Source organism: Pyrgilauda ruficollis, unplaced genomic scaffold (genome assembly GCF_017590135.1).
Source record: "Pyrgilauda ruficollis isolate IOZ18807 unplaced genomic scaffold, ASM1759013v1 scaffold146, whole genome shotgun sequence".
NCBI classification, from domain to species: domain Eukaryota; kingdom Metazoa; phylum Chordata; class Aves; order Passeriformes; family Passeridae; genus Pyrgilauda; species Pyrgilauda ruficollis.
Window position 1 is genome coordinate 920,922 of NW_024513210.1, and position 20,571 is coordinate 941,492.

Here is a 20,571-nt window from a genome sequence, read left to right on the forward strand (position 1 = left end):
CAAAATGTCAGTGTTCTCCCTACTGCCACTGGTTGAGGGTATTTGGAATTAAAAATTCATGTAGTGTCTTAGTTTTGAGATACCAGTGGAATTCCCTATGGAAATGCCTTACAGTTGTGGCACATGATGCTTCATCCTCCTCAAAGCTGAGTCTATCTGAAACTTGCTTCTCAGAATGCACTCTGACTGAGATACCTGAGATCTTCTTTTTCTCCTTCATCAAAAGTAAGCCTAGTAAGGCCAGCAAGATAAAATTTAGCTTATCCCAATTCCCACGAGGCTTTATGGCAATTCAGAACCATGATTTTGGGGTTTTCAGTTCAAATGTTGAAGGTTTCAGATTCTGACTCCAAAAAAGAAAAAAAATTCAAGAAGAAATATTTATGATTCATATTTTGAGGGATAAAAATGACTTGTGACAGTTCAAGCTACCTGTCTTGCTCCAGCCTTCTGCACAAAGCAGAAGAATCACTGCCTTGAGGCTGTAATTGGCAGAAATGTTCACTCAAGTCTATTTTAAAGAAAATGCTCAGGGATCTGTAGAAGCCTCTTATTGCCAAAGGAGAACACATGAATGACAGATGGACCCAGTTCATTGCAGCAATGAACTATATAATTCAGAGCTGTTGCTGGTTGACATATTTCAAGATAGAGCAGAACATTAGTTCAAATGTCACATTCTTTTTCTCTTAAGATTTGTGCCAAGCTCTATTAAGTTGTCACTTCCTTAATTTTTCTTGAGCGTAAAAATAAAGAACTTTGTTGATAAATTAGTGTTAAAGAATGGCCACCGTGATTAGAATTTTTAGGTTTGCATGTTTGGTGTGTGTTTTGGAAGTAGACAGTAGAAATACTCCTCCTCAAGGTGGTTTGTTTCCTCTTTGAGGCCTCTCTTTTCAGATCCAGAGCAAAGACTATGGAATGATCTGGTTTAAAAGCTACAAAGGAAATCTGCCCAGTGGTCAGACTGCTGAATAATACTACTGCACTTACAAAGCACTTTGGATTCAATAGTGGTTTATGGAATTAGAGCTCAGCCCTACTCAACTGCACCTGCAGTGTTGCTTTAAACATCTGTGTCAGTCTGGTAAGACCTGAGCTGCTGAAGCAGGTGTAATGTTCAGACAGTGCACAGGAAGAACTTGAGGCTTCACTGAAAGGCGAAAAAAACCATTAAAGGCCAGACACCAAATCGTGTTAAATCAAAGTAAATGGTGTTAAAATGGCTGCATAAGTGTCAGGAATTGAAAAGAAATTATAGGGATTGTAGATGTGAGAGCCTGACATATGGTTCCTGCAGCAGGATAAGCTCTAATTTCGGATAAAATGTCACCTGTTTTGTAGTGGCCATAACTGAGAAGTATTTTAGCAGTGTTTCTGTTCTGAATGCTCCAAGTGCCAGTATCAACATATATTAAACTCTCTGAATGAAGAAATTAAAAAGCAATATTTTTTGAAAAAAGAACCTCTACTCCTTCCTCTGCTAACTTGTACTGCTCTGCTAATGTGGGCCTTATACTGAATAAACTTCTTTAAAATATTAATCATTCATGCAGAATAGAATCTACAATTTTGAAGAAGCTGAGGTCTCTAATGTAGATACCCCTGGGGGGAAGCGTTTTAGCAGTGTTCTAACCATGGATAGAACTTTTTTTTTTTTTTTTTTTCAGGGAGGTGTACCGGGTGACAGAAACCTTACAGAGAGAGAAGTCAGGACTTTTGAAGCAGCTGGATTTTTTAAGGTAATGTTGATCTTCCAAAAACCTCTTATGTAATTCTAAAGAGGCCCATTAAAGGATGAAATTATATTGAGATATGTAGTGAGTGACTGTAAGTGTCAAGGTGTTGACAGTGGGGTGCCACATGGCAGCCTCTGTGCCAGAGAGAAGCCAGGGCTGTCCTGTGACAATGGACACAGCACAGGGCACAGTGGAGCCCCACAGTCCCCGTGTGCTTCTGGGAAAGACTCAGTAAGAAAAGGGTGGGAAACAACACAGCAGCTGGGAGAGAAGAGAGAAAAAAATATGTGAGAAGGCCTTTCAGGCACCAAGGTCAGTGAAGAAGGAGGGATAGAAGGTGCTCCAGGTACCACTGGGGCAGAGTCCCTTGTAGCCTGTGCAGACTCCACACAAGTGCAGACATCTGGCAGGAACTTGGTCCATGGAGAGGAGTCCATGCAGGGGCTGGTTTTCTGGCAGGAATTGTGGCCCATGGAGGACCCACGCTGGAGTAGTCCATTCCTGGAAGATTATTCCCCATGGAAAGGATCTGTGCTGGAGTTTGGGAAGGACTGTAACCTGTGTGAGGGTACTCACACTGGAGCAAGAAAACACTGTGAGGAGGAAGGAGCTGCAGAGAGAAGCTGTTATGCACTGATCAGAAGCTCCACTATTCCCCATCCCCTTGTGCCACTCAGGATTGGTTAAGGAGGTGGAAGAGCTGAGGGTGTAGGAGTGAAGTTGAGCCTGAGAAGAAAGGGGATTGTGGAGAAGGTGATTTTAGTTTTGTCTCTATTTTTCATCATCCTGCAGTAGAGTGTTTTGTCTGTAATGGGTAGCTGGTAAGTAACCTTCTTGTTTTTATTTGGCCCACAAGCTTTTCCATGTTATTATCTTCCCTGGCAGCCAGTCAAGGTCAACTGCCACAGGATAATGGCACAAAAATAGTAAAAATGGTTACAATGGTTGGTTCTTGCATTGAGTAGAGGGCAGCACATCTGAAAAATATTTTTGTTTACACAATTCAGTACTGTAGGACAATCTCCTTTCCAAAAGACAAATGTAAAACAGAGCAGGACTGAACAGCTCTAAGCTGATTCTGAGGTAGAAGCCTGGCCCCAGGAGCTTGCTGAAAGGCTCTGTTGCTTCTCAAGTGCTGGGAAGTGAGGCAAAATGAAGATTATTTCCCCAGAATATTTGTAAATTATTCCAAAATGTACATAGCTGACATTCCTTTATTGATAGACTTCAAAGTTCGGAGCAGTGTTCAGACACCTGTAGCCCTCTTTTAAAGGTAAAGCAATGTTGGGTTTTGTTTGCTCAGTGGTCAGTCAGTGTGGGCTGTAGGTTGCACCTCCCTCTAGGCCTTCATTGGCTGCATTTCCTTCAGGAGGTCTCATTTTAAAGTTGCCTAAATGTTTCAGAGACTTGAGGAAAGGCTCTTATTTTGCAGCATGTGTTTTCCATAGGCCACTCTGTGATCTTGCCTGCTGCAAGTTTTGGGGACATAGAAACATCTGGCAGCAGAGGTTTTTTCTGTTCACCCTGGCTGCTCAGTCTCTCCTGTGGCCAGGCCAACAACAGATGGAGACAATAGATGATGTACTAAGCAGGTGTGCTGTCAGATCTGATCAGAGCTTGCTGATTGCCTGGAGTACCTGTTTCTTGACACTTTCATTGTTTCTGCACAAAGGATGGAAGATGGATGTTTTCCTAGGGTGACTTTTCTGTGGCAGCCACAAGTGCAGTCCTCAGAGGGGCATAACTGGCCTTCACAGCTGTCAGCAGATGAACAAGAGATGGTGTTCAGTGCACCCTCTCCACATTAAGAGGTCATCTTTACTGTGAGAATCATTAAACATTCTAATTTACAGTATGTGAAGGCATATTGACCACAACTGATTTCTATGTGTTAAGGCATTTGTTTAGATAAAATACAGGAAGAGATCCAGATCCCATCTGGCTTTAATCAGCATAGCCCTGCTGGAGAATCAATAGCCCAGACAAGGAACTGGCCGAGGTGAGAATATAAATAAAGGATGATGAAAGGTTTGCACTGCCAACTGTCCAGTCTGTCTGTTACTGTGGAGTAGAAAAGTCAGCAGTTCTAAATACTTGGCTTCAGTGTTCCTTTTGTTTGTGTTTTCTGTGCAGAGAGAGGAACAAACATCTCAAGGATGAACGTGACATATTTTTGCAGGTAACCAACTATTATTTTCAAACCCAGTGTTGAACAGACACATATGAGAGCAGCTTCAAAAGAAGGGGAACAGAAGGCTATGCAGGAGATGGACTTTCATGCCACTTAAATCTTATCCTGTTCTTAATTTGTATTGTCTTCTCACTTGAAAATAAGATGTTTTTAAATTTGCTAAACAATTTTAATAACTACATGTTGAGAATTATAAAGTGGGAGCTATCTGAAGAGAGATGAATGTATTTTAGAAGAAACAAAGGATGCAGTCATGAAGGGATGAAATAACCTAAAAATTGAACATTTAAATTGTGTTAATTTACCCAGTCAACACTCGGTAATGTCCTGACACATTTATACAACAGTATACAATAACTGGTGTACCTGAATCAGTACCTGAGTACTTCAGTACCTGAACTGGGGTGAGAGCAGATCCTATTAACTTTTTAAGCAGCAGCAAAGAATGGACCCCTAAGATGTTCTAGAAGTACCCTGGTGTAAGAAGACTAAGGCCACTTAGTTTATATTTGCTTGTGTACTTAGTCCTACAAGAAGCTGCTTGTGTGAAAAAAAAATACCCATTTACTTTTTTTCATGGCATTGTGCTGTTTTATTTACAAAGCAGATGCATTTTTGCAGAATCTGGAGTTCCCTGTTCTGATTGTTTATCAATTGGAATTCTGAAGCATTTATACCTTTAGGATTTTCTTCTACATATTTTCCTTTCATTTGCATTGCATTATTTAAGTATTTGGAATGAGGGTAGTTAACCATAACGAACATCAGAAGCTAATCAGTAAGAAGTGTTCTGTATTTCTGCAGAAATGCAAAACAACTGTTCCAAAAGCCAGCTGGAAGCAGAGATCAGGGTCTATCATTGGGAAATACTTAGAGGGCAAGATGCTGCCAAACAGGTAGGAACTTTTTTTTCATGTGTTCTCTGTCTGAGTATGACGAGGCTCAGAGAAAGAAGATGTGGAATGCTTCCTTTCTGATATTTTTGAACTTTTCAAAGAGTGTATTTCTTAAGTGTCTGTCACTATAAAATTACTGTGTTCATTAAGAAATTTGAAAATGAAGAGCTAAATTTTAACATAAAACAAGTGTGCTGTCTGCAAAGGCAAGAGATTTCCCCACTGTGGATGGCTGTAGGCTGAGGGACACAAAAACTTGCCCACGAGTCTATGTCAATGTGGTACAGTTCTGAGTCTCCACTTGGACGTTTTTATCCATATTAAGCAAACCCATGTCCCTCCTATCTACTAAAGAGAGAATCAGATTGCATATAGAAATGATCTCTCTTGGTGGTATCTTTTATTCCTTCAGAATAGGAGTGAAGGTTGGAAAGGAGAAAATCACAGTAGAGAAATTTACTTTAGCTCTTCTATGAGATTAGAATTGATGTTAATCTAATATTTTCATTTCTGGTTAAGGTTTCTCCTGGAAGTTATTAGCTTTCCCCATGATGCTTGTAATTATCAATATATATATACCTGGTATGATGAGCTGACTTTTCAGCAGACACTGGAATGACTCTTCTCTGCCTGCTATAACTAATCAGAAACATGGGAGATCAAATTCAGTTATTCAGATTAAATTCAGAATAAAATAGCAGGTCCATTATATTCCTGTGATGTATTTTCTTCTTTCTCTGTCTAGCCATTCATTTGAAGAAGATGATGTTTTCAGTAACTCAAAGAGAAGGAATTCTGGTGGACTGAATGGAGTTCTCTCTGAAGAGCCTGATGCTGGAGTCACTGGAGGAATGCCTAAAACATCACATCTCCAAAGAATAATATCAATTGAAGAAGATCACCTACCCCAGCTTCTTGACAGGCTGGTTGATAAGCAGCTGAGCAGGTGGACTGGAGAAGACGAAAATACTTTTGATACAGAAATGAATAACAAATCCAGAGAGCAATCAATGGAACACTCATCATCATCTTCTAGAGAGCAGCCTGTAGGGAAGGAAGCACTGTCAAATGTAAGAGGCCAAAGGAGATCTCACCTTGAGTAGAGTGTGAAGTTCTGGGCCCTGTGATTTAAGAAGAATGTGAAGGTCCTTGGATGCATCCAGAGGAGGGCCACAAAGCCGGAGGAAGGCTGGAAAGTGTGTCCTCTGAGGGGTGGCTGAGGGCTCTAGCTTTGTCCAGTTTGCAAAAACAGACTGAGGGACAACTCCCTTACACTCTGCAGCTTCCTGAGGAGGGGAAGGGGAGAGAGAGGTGCTGATCCCTTCTCCCTAGGATCCAGTGATAGGATGTGTAGGAATAGTTCAAAGCTGCCTCAGGGGAGGTGCAGTCTTGACATTAGGAAGCATTTCTTTTGTGAGAGGGTGGTCAGAAACAGGAATGGGCTTCCTGGGGAAGGTGGCCCATTCCACAAGTCTGTCATTGTTTAAGATGCTTTCTGATAATGCCCTTCATAACATGCTTTAACTTTTGGTCAGCCCTGAAGTGGTCAGGGAGTTGGACTAGGTAGGTCCCATCCAACTGGAACTCTTCTGTTCTATTCTATTCTGAAGGACCTTGGATGCCATGAAGTGGTGTCATAGGATCTAAAATTATTTAGTTTCTGTCTTTAAGTTGAAGCATGACAAATTAAGCCATTGCATGAAGTGGGGGATGAAAATGTACTGCAGACAGGTGCTGAAGGTGCAAAGAAGGGAAACTCAGCCTAAAGGAGCGGTAACTGCGACAATGTGTGCGTAGATTTACATTTGAAGGACTGTTTAGGGAAAGTGAAGTTAAGCATTGTAATATATGATACAAGAAGATCCAGTGGAAGGTAGAAATTGTCTTAAAAAAGAAGCGTTTTTTAAAAACATTGTTTTTTTTGGCTTTGGGGTTTTTTTGCCACAAGGTGATATTTCTCATATTCTGATACTTTTGAGTCAGCTTTGGTAGCTGTTACATTATCTGAGAAATAATGAGAGGGATTATCATGACTTTTTAATTATTATTGAAAATACTTTTATTTAACAAATGGAAATCCTATATTTTTTCAGCTCTAGCTTGTATATGCATGCTAGCAAGGAATTCACTATTCACTAATAATCCTTAAAACAGTATGCTGGAAGGTACATTTCTTTGGAGTCTAAAGTTCTTTTTGTACTGCTATTGCTTCAGAGCTAGCTGTGCTTGTTTTCTAATTTTAGAATCATTGTTAAGGATTACTCATTTTTAGATTCTTGAAGCACATATTAAAAAGATTAAAGTATAGGAAAAATTGGTTTGCTTGGTCATAATTATATGGTTCTTTTAGAAGAAGCAAGCATGTCTTAAAAATTATGATAGAATTATGCCATGGTTACATAATAATTTCTAAGTGGTACCTTTTAATAAATCATTGAGGGTACAAAAAAGAGCTTCATATTTTGAAATTGTTTAATTCAGTGCATGCTTTTTGCTTGCTGTATGACTTATTTTGTGTCACATTTTCAAAGCATGGCATTACTGGACTTTAGGATGACAAAAGCCAGGTGGCTTATCCTTGTCCAGCTAGGACAAGCCTGAAGGAATATATTCAATACCTGAAGGAACCCTAATGGAAATTAAAGCAGGATTTTCTGTTCAAAACTCCTGCATGAGATTAGTTTTCAATATGGAATATGAACTCTTATGTTTATACCTGTAATCTCCTACATTTGTGTTAAATTGTACGAAAGCTAGGTGTGTTACTTTACCTGGCTACTTTTTATATAAAGACTACTCAAAAAACACATCTAAAAGACATTTTAGACTGCATTGTAAACTAAAATAAATTATCATCCTCCTGCTATTCCATTTTCCCATCAGTACTTTGTTGAAGCAGACTATGGAGTAGCTTATTCCCTAGCATAGTGTTCACATGCAGATTTATAATCAAGTTTAATTATTAAGGTTATTTTCATGACTGGACTTGATACATCTCAGTGAAAAATGGCTTCTTATGTTCTTGTGTTGGGAGTTGAGCTGAAGGCCTCTGGGGTCTTTGAGTTTTGGTGGTACTGGAGTGTGTATGACCACCTGGGACAAAGTATTTCAGGTCACGTAGTCCATATATTTAGCTATGGTTCTCAGAAGCACTGTGATAATATGCCAAGCTGATGATTGTATGTTAGCTTGTTTAATTTCCCAGAGCACACAGACTAATAAGCTGGGAATGGTTTTCATCAGGACTGAGAGAGTGCTTTGTATTAATGTATGTGTGCTACTAGTAGCCTATAGTTGCCGTGGGGTTTAGAATTTCAATAGAAAAGGAAAATAAGAAACCCCTCTATAATTGTGGCGGGCTATAAGCCCAGCTCATGAAAGAGACATGTATTTTTTGTCCCCAAAATTTACAGCATGAATGATTTTTATTTTTTTCACGCAAAGGGAGACAGCAGCTCAAGCCTTGTTGTTTGAGATTTTTTTCCTCATCAAGAGCAGCTCTCTATTTCTTCTCTTTCTTTAAGGCTTCTGTATATTTGTAGAAAACACTTCCAAGTGCAGACTTCAGTGTCTCATTCAAAGGACTGTCGGGCAGTGAATTCAGTTCTGATGTCTTCATGAAGGCAGTGGTCTCATGGATCCTTCAGGTCAAATGACTGGCAGAGGGCCCTTTCCTCCTTTCCTCCTTTCCCTCCTCTCTGTCCTCACAACCCACACCTTAACAAACTGATGTCAGGACCACCCATAATCTTGCTCCCCTTCTGCAGCATAGAAAGCAAACATTCTATTTCCCTCTTCCTTCACTTTTACACAGAATAGAAGAGACCAGCAAGGGCACCCCCTGCAAACCAGCTGGTGCTACAAGTGCTTCCCTAAGCAACTCCTGATTTACATACAAAAGAATTATGACCTACTTGATAGAGGATATAAATATTTTCTCCAGCATCCACTTAGCTTAGCCTGCAGTAAACAGAATCTGGATAAGAAGAACAAATTGTTGTTCCTTCTGCTTAAAAAGCAAAATGACAGAAACATAGCTGAATGTTTACAGCCTGATTAACTGGTCTAATTCTCTGTCTGTGTCTTTCCTGAATGCTTCTGCCTGTAATGTTAAACAGATGTAGAAATGCGGTAATTGGATGGAAGTTCTTGGCTCTATGCTAGTAACAGAGGGAAGAATCTGGTAGCATAAGCAAAAAAATTATGACTTTACTTCTGTTATCTAGATGAAGATGTGCTGCTTCCTCTGTGTCACTGGTATAGATGAAGCTACTGAGCAGAGCTGTGTGAAGCTTTATAAATTTTGATTTGTGGCCATGAACGTAAACTGTTTTATTTTGTCAGTTTCCTGTAAAGGTTCATATTCAGTATACTTCCAGAGCTCAGTGCAAATCACTGCACTTTGGATGATCTGGAATGATGCATGGCAAACATCTGAAATGCTGAGTTATTTTAAGAAACAGAATATTGCTTCATGAGTAATGAAGAATATGATAGGATAAAATCTGTTATTTTCTGCATATCAGCCTTTAACTGGAGAGGCAACAGGATTTATAGAACAGTTAGAGGCTAATTTTTGCTCTTACTTGAAGGAGGAGAGAATAAACTCTGTCCCAGAGCGCTTATTCAAGATCGTTTTTGTGGGCAATTCGAGTGTTGGAAAGACTTCATTCTTAAGAAGATTTTGTGAAGATCGTTTTTTCCCAGGCACTGCTGCTACTGTAGGTAAGTTTAACAATATAAATATTGTTATTTTTGTTCTGACAGTACTTAAGAGTTTCTACTGAGATCAGGCCTTGTATTATAAAACAGAAACATACAGATGTTGTAAAAGTAGGACATGGAAAGTAAGTTCTCCTAAACTGGAAAGCACATAATTGATGGAGAAGTTTCAGAGTAGATTCTGTATTGAAATCCTGGTCAACACTGAGATAACTCAGAAAAAATCTACTGATTTCTGTGAAGCTAGAATTTCCTTGTAGATCTCACAGTTCTGAAACAGATCTGTCCTCTGGACTGCACTGTACTAACAATCCCACCTTTGTATCTCATTGCTATCCTTCTAAGTAATCTGATTCTGTTTTAGAGAGAAAGTAGAATATCTGAATCACCTATTTGAAGATTTAGCATTATAGTAATCACCAAAAAAAAATGTCAGACCAGTGTTTTGAAAGCCAAAATTTTCAAAGCCTACCTTCTTACCTTGCCTAAAGTTGTAGTCCAAGCTTTCAAAAGTCAGACTCAAAATTGAGGTACAAGTACTCAAGTATAGGTTATTGCAATGCAGCTGGGTTAAATGACCAGATCCTTTATGCTTAGCCTGTATTGACACCTTACTTATTCTGCAGCATATATGAAATAAAACCTACTTCAAGGTGAACTTAGTAATGTCCTAGTTTTTTAATGACTGTATCTTCATTAACTGGAATGGGGGCTTGGACACCTATCTGCAATTATAGACTATATATAGTCTATAGACTTAAAGGCTGTATCCTGTCCATGTTGTCCTGTAATTGGCTGATATACTTCTCTACACTCTGAGGTCTTACACAGTGTGTGCAATTTTCCAGAGGAAAAACACGGGAATGAGTCTGAGCTTTTTCCTCTTTTGGCTGGTCATCCAGAGTTCTTGCAAAGAAAGTGACAAGAAGACATTTGTCATACCTTTGATTTAGTGTTCACATCAATGACTTTCACAGGTGTGGGCTATGGCTGGCAAGGTACAGACAATTGAAAAGTCAAGTGAACAATATGGAGAGGAGTGTTCTCAATGAATTTCTACAGAACAGTTCAAATTTCTTCCCTTGAGGTACAAGCAATAGGTATAGCCTCCATACAGGTTTTTAATTGCCTATTCAAGGAACCTAAGCAGGCATAGATGCTTCTCCATTGATGCCGCTGGTAAAAATCCCATTTTTGTGGAAAATGGCCCCAAAGATACTGTTGCTGACCTACTGAGATCCCTTCTGACCTGAATTATTCAATGATTCAGTGATTTTATGATACAGTTCAATGTGACACCAAAAATATGTAGGTTGTCATTAGGAGGAGGTAGTGACTGATTAACATTTTGAATTCTAATTATTGTTATAAATATCCAGAAAATACTTACATCTTCACAGGTTAGAGGAGTCTGGAGAGGATTAATTTAAAAGTTTAAATAAATGAATTTTTTATGTCCACTGACGTAAAGGAAGTGAGTTCATCTTTTATGTTATAAATAGGAGAAGATGTTCTCCACATGTTCAATCCACCTATCTTCGGAATTTATCTTAGGTTCCACTGTTCCCTGTGCCATGCCTTGTGTTTTTCCACTGACTGTGGAAGGTTCCCATGTGGTTAGCTCAGACTGAACTAACACATTTCACACAACTGATGTCATACAGTGAATTCCAGGCTAAATGGCTTAGACTGCTGTGGACTGTCAGATGGACCATTGACTCGCGTTCTGTGATTTGGAAAGTGACTTATCTTGCATATTTTACAAAACTGAACTACTCTACTACCATTCAGTATTTTATTGCTGGAGGACTTCAAGCAAATAAAAGCTCTTGTTCTCTGATAGCTGGAGACTCTGGGCATAATTTTTAATGCAGTGCCTATCTTTTTACTTCTCTGGAATTGTTGCTATTTGCAGGATCCAGTTTTCAGTGATCAAACAGCTTGTAACCAAGCTCACCTTGGTTTCTGTTGCAGGTGTGGATTACAACGTGAGAACTGTCACAGTGGATCGCACCCGGGTAGCGCTGCAGCTCTGGGACACAGCTGGCCAGGAACGGTGAGGAAGGCTCTCTTATGCTTCACCCCTGGGGCTCAGCCCAGCTGTGTAGCTGCTCCCTCACTCCCTCATCTGCTGGGATGGAGGAGGGAATTGGAGGGATGGAAGTGGCAAAACTCCTTGTTTGAAATGAAGACAGTATGATGAAATTCAACTCCATGCCAGTCAAAACCTGTATGCATTTTAAGGTCTCACTTCCTTGAATCATCTGTTTGAAGATCATTAAGTGTGGACCTAATCCTGCTTCTTGGGAGAGGAACAAATATAGGAGCATTCCTAATAGTGCCAGTGGATTCACAGTTTAGCTCATTCCCTTGCAGCACTACGTAAGCTCTGAAAAGTTTAGTTGCACTGTTTCTTTAGGAGGAAGACTGATTTTAAAATGCACCTAGAATTATTTCTATAGCAGAAAATACCTTAATGGATAAAAAAGATGAGTTTATTTTTTTTTTTCTTTTTACTAAAGCAACACCATTGTAGTAGAGCTCCAGGTTTTTGTAAGATTTCAGTGGTAATTTCCTTCCCAATCTCCTCACCTATTGTGTAATTTTCTATTACTAAAAGCAAGGATGATAATGACAATCTGTATTTTCTACATGAAGTTTTGGAAAAAGGTCTCCAAAAACCTAGCTAGCTTTAGAAGAGCACTTAGTGAGGGGGAGATTTCTGCTCCAAGTTTAAAATGAAAGAGGTGAGAAAAGCCAGATATGAGGCTAATTATCCTGCCTAACCCAGAGTCAGTTAAAGAAGGCAAGGGGAGCTTTTCCAAATGCTTTCTTTTAAAAAATCCTATTTAAATTTTTTTTTTCCAAATAATTTATTTGCCTTTGTGTGGAGGAATTACTATAAATTTTAACTTGTCAGATTGTTGCTTCTGTTGAAGAGAGCTGTAACCAGTTTCTTACTTGTAGGTACCGAAGCATTACCAAGCAGTTTTTCAGAAAAGCTGATGGGGTCATTGTGATGTATGACATAACATCAAAAGACACATTCACAGCTGTCAAGCAGTGGCTGATAAGCATTGAGGTAACTGGGAATAACTTGAAATCCAAACCCTGGTGTCATGCTCTACCTTCTTCTGAACAAGGGTTGTTAGCAGGGTAAAACAGAGAGCACCATGTTTCTTGTGTTGTCACAATTACATTTTTGCTGGTGAGTTTGGTCTGCACTGTTGCCAGTGAAGTTGTTTTTCATCTCTATCTCTATGAAAAAAAAACAAACCATAGTTCCAGGGTTTTAAGGACTTAGGATGAGTGGTGGGAAAATCCCAGCCTGGAGTCCTCTGATTTCTCACGAAGAGGGCTCAACTGATGACCCCCACTGGATCACTGGTAGCACTGAGAGGTATTTTGGATCAGTGATGGTGATCTGGTGATCACTGATGATCACTAGCATTTGATAACCAAGTGTGTAGCTCATGGAAAATAGACTATGTTGTGAACATAAGCCATAGACTTAGAACAATGTAATCTACATTAGTGCTGTGAAACTAACTGCCTTGTGAAAGACAGTTCAGTTTGCTGGGGATCATCCTTTCAGCCACTTGAAAAGGAAATCATAGTCCAGTGACATCAAATAATTAAAAATTAAAACATATTAAGAGCGTAAGCAACAGAATTTTCTTGTGGCAAGAACAAAGAGTAAAAATAAAACTGAGTCACTGCTACAAAGGGCTGACTTGTAGCAAGAATGAAGTGTGACTTCCTGTTTGCACACTGAAAAAGTAAGGGACAAATCAATATGCAAAGATCATTTAGTCTGATTTTATTGGGCATGTGCTCTAGTATAACACACTATTATTATAACATTATTATATATATGATGATGATTATTATTATTATTAGTATATACTATTATATTTCCAGAATAGCCAAGAGGTGGCTTTGGGAGTTCAGATTAGGACTCAGTCATTTAAATGCCTCCAAACACTCATAGTTATTCCAGATATGAGTAGCCTTAATGAAGTACTATTAGCATGCATTTGGGAAGAACAGGCCCTTGCTAATTATATGATCTTAATAAATCAGTGGCATGTTTTAATTCAGTATGGAAAAAGCTAGAGGAGCATTGCTGATTTTGATTCAGAAAAATGGAATATTGTGGTCAAAAGTATTTTCCAAGCTGTAATAGTTCACTCTTCTTTACTAACTGATTTTTGTTTGCTGCAAACTGTTGCTAACTTGGACATACTGCCAAGTCCCTTTACTGCTGTAGCGTTCAGCCCACCTAATGAAAGCACTCACTGTGATAATTATAACCCTTTTCAGAATAGATTTTGATTTCTGTCTATTCTGTGTATTTTGGGGGGCCTTTTCTGTGTATTTCTTCACTATTTCGTGTAATTCATTTGGCATAATAGTACCCAGGTGTTGCCATTATTTTTCCTGGCCATGTAATTAGCAAAGCAGTGGCTGTAAACACATAATATCTGAGCCTGTGTAGCATGGTGGTTTTCTCTCTCCCATTTTAATATAAAGTCTAATGAGCTTCTGTGCTGTTATTTAAAAAAGTCCCTAGTCAGTGTAATCTTAGCATTATGTCTTTTTCATGTCTTTTATCCAGCTTCAATTCCTGACATGTTTGTAAGCAAAGTGGCACATCCCTGGTTTGTGTGAAGTCTTAAATGTCTTGTTAGAGTGTGACATTTGTTAGCTTTTATCCTCTTCATCTGTGATCTTTTGAATTCAACATTTCAGTTGATATTTGCTGTTTATTCTGCAGGAGGCAACTGGGGAGAACGTGCCTGTTCTTTTGTTGGGTAACAAAACCGATAATGAAAAGGAGCGTGAGGTCCCGATGGGAATAGGAGACCATCTTGCAAAGGTACTGTACTTTGGGAACTCCTTACACGGCTTGAAGGCGAAGGTTTTGAAATGGAGTCTCAGTGTGTCTAAATATATAGAAGCACAGAATAATCTTAGTCAGGTAGGTATCTTTAAGGATTAGGAACCCCATCACACTCTTCAATTCAGCTTTCAGTGATGTAAGTGCTGATAATTATAGTACTTACAACACTGCCTAGATAAAGAGAACACCCTAAAACCAAAGGAATCAAATAAAAAACCCTAAACCAAACCAAAGAATGAGTGGAGAAGAAAAATATTTAAGAATTCACTCTCATTGTGTCTCGTCTCTCTGTGTTCTCTCTTTTTCTCTATTTTTTCCCTTGCTGCTTCTTTTCTCTCTCTTTTCTTCCCTTTTCCCTCTGAAAGGATTCTTAACATAGAGATAATTTGGGGACCTTTTCTCCCTCCTACCTCCTGTAAAACCAAAGAAGACCATCTGTTACTCCTGTGGTAGGAGTAGAAAACATGTTTACTTTTAGTAACTTTCCATCAAGGAGATAAAATAAGTAGAGTTAACAGTCTGCATCTACCAGAGCACTGGTGATCCATGGGCATAATTTAAGCAATCAAGAGACTGCAAATACCAGATACTTGTTTATATTCTTGTGCACCATGCCCATCAATTTTTCCTTTGAATCTCTTTATACAGTGCTTATAGTTTGAGCATGAATGTCTGCAGAATATTCATTTATTTAGAAGTAATTGAAATATTGCTGAAATATTCACCAAATTGGTAGGAATATACCTAAATTAAACAGTGTGCTGGATTTCACATATTTACCTCTTTTGCCTTTGAAAATAGATTTACTGCCAGTAATAAAAAGGGTGTTTTTAAAATTTGAAGTGCAGCTGAATTGTTCTTCCAGGAAAAGTTGCTGATAGGCAGCTCTCTGTAACTGAAAGAATTAGGGCCAGATCTCTATCTTACTTCGATTATTCACATAGCCTTTTGAAATTATACCTCTCTATTCAGGTTTGTGTCCATTATTTGGTTTTTGTCAGAGAGGTTTATCAGCCTTGAACTTTATCCACAAAGGATCTCCCTTTAGGAAATCAGCTTTATTTTCTTGGGTGCGTGGAAAGCAGATAACTTTGAGACCCTGGAAGCTAGGAGTGAGACCAGGGTGTAGTACTGAATCCTTCTGTGAAAAAACAAGTGACACATAAATGCTAAATGGACAGGCAGTAGGCGTCTTGCATGTCATCTTGCTCTAAAAAAACTGTACTAGTAAAACAAAGATGAATCACTCTAGTATATAGAGCTCACAGCCCACCAGGCTATTAATTCTAACATGTCATGCAAGAAAATAAAATGTTTTGCATAAGTAAAACAAAAAGTTGTCAAATAAGATGGTTATAATCAAATGAATGGATCTGAATGACTCACTTGAATGTTTGAATGTGCTGCCTGAGGTAGTTAAGAGAAGGAGTGATTAATGGCAATGGATTAGTTGAAAAGTAGCATAGATATAATTAAATTATAATAATTTGCTTGCTGAGCTAATAATAACCATGAATTTTAATGAAATATTAATTCTTGCTAAATGGCCATGTAATTCCTGTGAAACCACATACCACTGTCTCTGTTAGTGTATGCAGCTGAGTTACTTATTTTGTGAATAATCCCATGAATTACTCACGAATGATCCCAAATACACAGGGCTAGGTGCTGAGCTGATACTAATTTGTAGAGCCATATTTGGTGAAAACAAGCTCTTGTTGTGCAAAGAATTAGTTTAGCCTGTTTGTCCTGAAGTCCAACAGTTTTAAGGACTGTTTCAATGTCTCACAGGATGGGATTGGTTTTACCCAGCTTTTTCTATAGTCAGAAAGGAAGATGTATTTTCAGGGGTCATTTCAAGTCAGCTGTATTAACCCTTGCTTTACTTCAGTCCCACATCCTACTAGCACTGTGCTGTACTACAGCTTTGGTCAGAAACCCAAGGGCTTCCATTATAATGCCCTTGTCACATAACTTCTCTGCAAGGCGGGCAGCACAACTGATTTTTAAAAGGAATAATGGCAGCCTGAAGGGGGTGGTCATTTGAGAAGACTTGTAGTTCCAGGGTGTTTGTTATACCCTGTGAAAAGGAAGAATGGAATGAGCACAGGGTTTGTGGAAGCCCATTTGACTTGTTTTAGCAGAGGATCCAGAAGCAACACTCCATGTAACAAATTTCTCTTTTGCTTAGCTTGATCCAGTGATCAAGAGTTCATATGAGCACAACAAGAGAGAGTGTTCAGATCATATTGTGAGTGTCCAGGAACAGCCAATGTTCTGTTTGAGTACAGAAGTCTAAGTGCTGCCAATTATTTAAATAAAATGCCTTATGATAAAGGTGCTGCTCAGGCATGCTTATATCCACATGATTTTATTTTGGCCCTGCACATACTTCCTGAGTGATCTTAAATGGGTCAGTAAATCCTTCTCTGTCACTTTTCCTCAACTATAAAATAAGATAATAATGCCTCCTCTGCCTTGGCTTTGCAGAGTATATGTGCTTCATGGAATGAGGACTGTTTCTGTGTATTCATAGTGCCTACTTTGTCAGCCTGTCAGTGCCATTCTTACACAAATACTGCCAATGAGACAGCTATTCTCAGAGCATGGTACTTTACAGGACAGAAAATGCCCACCTCCCTCTGGTAATACTTCATTTTCCTCCCTGTTCTTTAGATGTCTGCTGATTTGTAAGTAAGTTTTTAAAATGAAGTAATTGCCAGTGGTCTCCAAGGTTCAGCTGGTTCCTGGATGGAGATGGATGGCATTTCCTAGCTTAATAATTATATGTGTCCTGCCTGCTCCTAGTTTGTGCTCCTTGTGTATTCTGTCAATTAAAGTTTCCTCTTTGAATCAGAGAAATGGCATGTTGTATTTCCAGACTATCTCCCCTTTCAGATAAGAACCTTTTTGCTAGACTGAGAGAATTAAGCACTCATTATCAATTTAGTTTAACTTCTTGTCCTTCCATCCAAGCAATTTTTTGAAAAATCCATTCAGATTCATAACAGCTTAACTGAAATTATCACTGAGTTCTCCTCTGGTGTATGTGGGGAAGATGTTGGAGTAGTATCACGCTCAACTAGACTGACGTGAAATACCTATAAACTGACCACAGTAGGATTTCTAGTAGAGATCTGATCAGCTGAGCAGAAAAAGAGAGTGTAATTTTGATTTCAAGCTTCTGTTTGCATAGCTAGTAAGAAATTTGACCAGGTCAAATTCTATCTTAAAACTTTTTTAAGAAAAGCAAGAGAATCATAGGGTTGCATTATTGCAAATGTTGCATATGTTTAAAAAAATCGATAAAAGTCTATTCAACACTAACATTGCTTGATTTCTTCCTTCTCTGCTTTTCTGTGCTTATCTGGTCATCAAGAAATTATTGCACATTGTTCAATCCTGTTTTTCATTGGAACAAACAATATAACCATTGACAACATATATAAAACTGACATTGGATAACTCTGAAGCACTTTTTTTTAGAGCTGCTAAAATAAACTACTGTATTTATGGAATTCTTTTCCCCACTTTCTGTCTCTGAAATTCCATGAAGATGACTAAAATTTCCAAAAGTTGTGCAATTCTGGAAGCATAGTATATAGAGGAAAAAAAAAAACAAAAAAAACCAAACCAAAACAGAAATACCTGGTCATCTTAATGGAAAGTTTTGAGAACTGAATTATAAATGCCTTCTGAAGAGTGGTTAAATAAGTGCAGTAACCAGAGTTAATAACAAACAAATGCAACTCTGCAGACGTGATTGTAATTTTCTAAGGTACTGACTTATTTGCTTGAATTTTAAGCTGCTGCTATAAATAGCAATAAGACACAGAGACAAGTGGAAAGGGAATAGAAATTTGAAATCTGGATGGGTAAAAGGACATGTAGTAATACCACAGAGGCAATGTGGTTGACCTTCATTGTAGCAGGTTGTGAAAGTAGACAGATATCTATTTTGGAGGATAATCTGTCATTCCCTTTCAAACTTCTCTGCCATCAGAGCTGCCAGGTCAGGCTCTTGTGCAGATGATCTCTTGCCTTTGCATTTTTAAGGCTTCAGCTGAGAATCTCTCCCAAGACTTGATCATTTACCCACTGTTCGTAATTACAAAGTTCCCAGGGGTGTACAAAACTGAAAGATGCTGGCTGATTGCAAAGAAAGTGCAGAAAAGTTTCACAAGTACAAAAAGATGAAAGAAGAGTTACTGGAATTCTTTTCACCTGCTTTGTCCAGCACTCAGTGATGTGGGAATTGCCTGATCATCACAAGGGAAGTTCACAAGACTTAGTACCTTACAAGATCTGTTTTCATGTGAGCTCTTACATCAAAAGCCACTCCACAGAACAAATATCTAAGAGAAGCATATAGTTGTTATTTGTGAGGCACACTTGGACTTCTTTTGTTACTCTTTACAGTTAGCTCTAGAATTATAATACTAAAATAATTTATTTCTCCTTCTTTATTTTAATATTTCAGTATATCTCTGTTGCTCTTTTTACAGCTGGAGTGAGACATTGTGCAAAAGTAATTGAAATGGTCTTTCTCTTTGTTTGTAGGATTACAATTTAATTTTCTATGAATGCAGTGCATATTCTGGGTACAATGTGGAAAAGTCCGTGCTCCACTTAGCTAGGTAAGAAGAAAACACCAACAATGAGTTTTTTATGTGCCTGACTGCCTTGTAGCTCATGACGTTGTGAATTCTCTTTGTTTAACTTGTTTTAAGTTATATTATATTATATTTATTTTAGTTTTATATTTATTAGTTATAGGAACTCAGGGTGGTGAAATATTCATTGCTTTTAAACTACTCTGTAGCCTGACCCTGTTGCTCTGACTGAGAGTTGCTCGAGTTCATAAAGAGTTATGCTGATGAAACTCTGTATAGATCCAGAAACACCTGGATTGTTGCTAGGAAAGCTGAGGGCCTTGGCTGCTGTGATAATTCTTGCAAGAATTTCCTGAAGGTTTGCAGAAATATACTTGAAAATGGATGCTGCTGATTCCTTGCAGCAGGACATTGGATATGTTTCCTTCTCCCCTCTGCCCATTACAGCTCAAATTCTGCTGTCTGCCTGGGGGCTGGGAGACAGGAAGAAGTGCATTTTTGAAGTTATATAAAGGCTAGAGGTAAAGATACAGGAAAATATGGCCCCACTGAACTATTTACAGAGGTGAAGACACTGGTAATGTGTTGGCAAATCTCTAATATTGTTGCTGAAATTAGTGACATTTTGCGAAAGTGTCGGTAATTGATAAATGTCTGGGCAGCCAGATTTGTTTTAGTTTTGTTCCAGCCTTAAAAGTAAGAAATGAAAGTCACTGTTTTGAGTCTGTGTAATATGCAATAAATGTTAACAGTCAGCACTAACTAAATTTTTCTAACTAAATGAACAAAAGCAGTTGTGTGATGGGGCCACCATAACTGCACTTTTTTGCTTGTTTGTTAGTTCACAAAATTTTGTCATCTTCTGTTAAATCTCTGGACAATTTTATACTCTTGGGAAAATGGGTTTTTTTGTTCAATCTCTTGTGGGTTTTATTGACTTTTTTTTCTCACAAGTATTCTTTCTTTGCCCCAGGATTTTAAAAGAACATGAAGATAAAGTGAAAGAGAAAACCATCAAACTTCAGTCTGACACAAACAAAAAGGCATGCTGTATGAGGCAATAAAATGCTGAGGCATGTTTAGACAAGTCATACATTTATAAAACACTACCTGGCACTATCAGATTTGCTTTTATGTTCCACATATTTCTTCTGCTGTGGTCTGACTGTAGGTGCAAGTGAAAGTTAAAATCTTTATATGATCTGATCTTGCTTTTATAAATATTGTCTTTATTTAATTGACAGTGTATTTGGGGCAGTAACAGTCTTTTATTCTGTTTGATGCCAAACACCACTGAATCCTGCTTTGTCATCAGGCTTGCAGAAGGTGCCACATTATTAATATGAAGAAATAATTTTATGGGAAGAAAACTATTTTGAATATGAAGTATATTTCTACTTGTGTGAATAACCCATCCTCTGAATACTGTTTGGTTCATTTCTGTTTGGATCCTTAGATCCTGATTTTGGGCTAAGCTCTCTTTACAGTTTTTTAAAAATTACCACAG

General features: G+C 38.4%; 1 protein-coding gene across 1 annotated transcript in view; it reads left to right on the top strand.

The window, feature by feature from the left end:
- Positions 1 to 20,143, top strand: part of CRACR2A (calcium release activated channel regulator 2A) — a 42,487-nt gene extending 22,344 nt beyond the window's left edge. The window contains exons 8-17 of the mRNA XM_041460626.1: positions 1,671 to 1,742; positions 3,873 to 3,918; positions 4,735 to 4,826; positions 5,572 to 5,896; positions 9,419 to 9,551; positions 11,523 to 11,604; positions 12,516 to 12,630; positions 14,326 to 14,427; positions 19,012 to 19,088; positions 20,038 to 20,143. Of these exons, the coding sequence (XP_041316560.1) occupies positions 1,671 to 1,742; positions 3,873 to 3,918; positions 4,735 to 4,826; positions 5,572 to 5,896; positions 9,419 to 9,551; positions 11,523 to 11,604; positions 12,516 to 12,630; positions 14,326 to 14,427; positions 19,012 to 19,088; positions 20,038 to 20,128 (1,135 nt within the window). The 3' untranslated portion in view covers positions 20,129 to 20,143. The remainder of the gene's footprint in view (positions 1 to 1,670; positions 1,743 to 3,872; positions 3,919 to 4,734; positions 4,827 to 5,571; positions 5,897 to 9,418; positions 9,552 to 11,522; positions 11,605 to 12,515; positions 12,631 to 14,325; positions 14,428 to 19,011; positions 19,089 to 20,037) is intronic.
- The last annotated feature ends 428 nt before the right edge of the window (positions 20,144 to 20,571 follow it).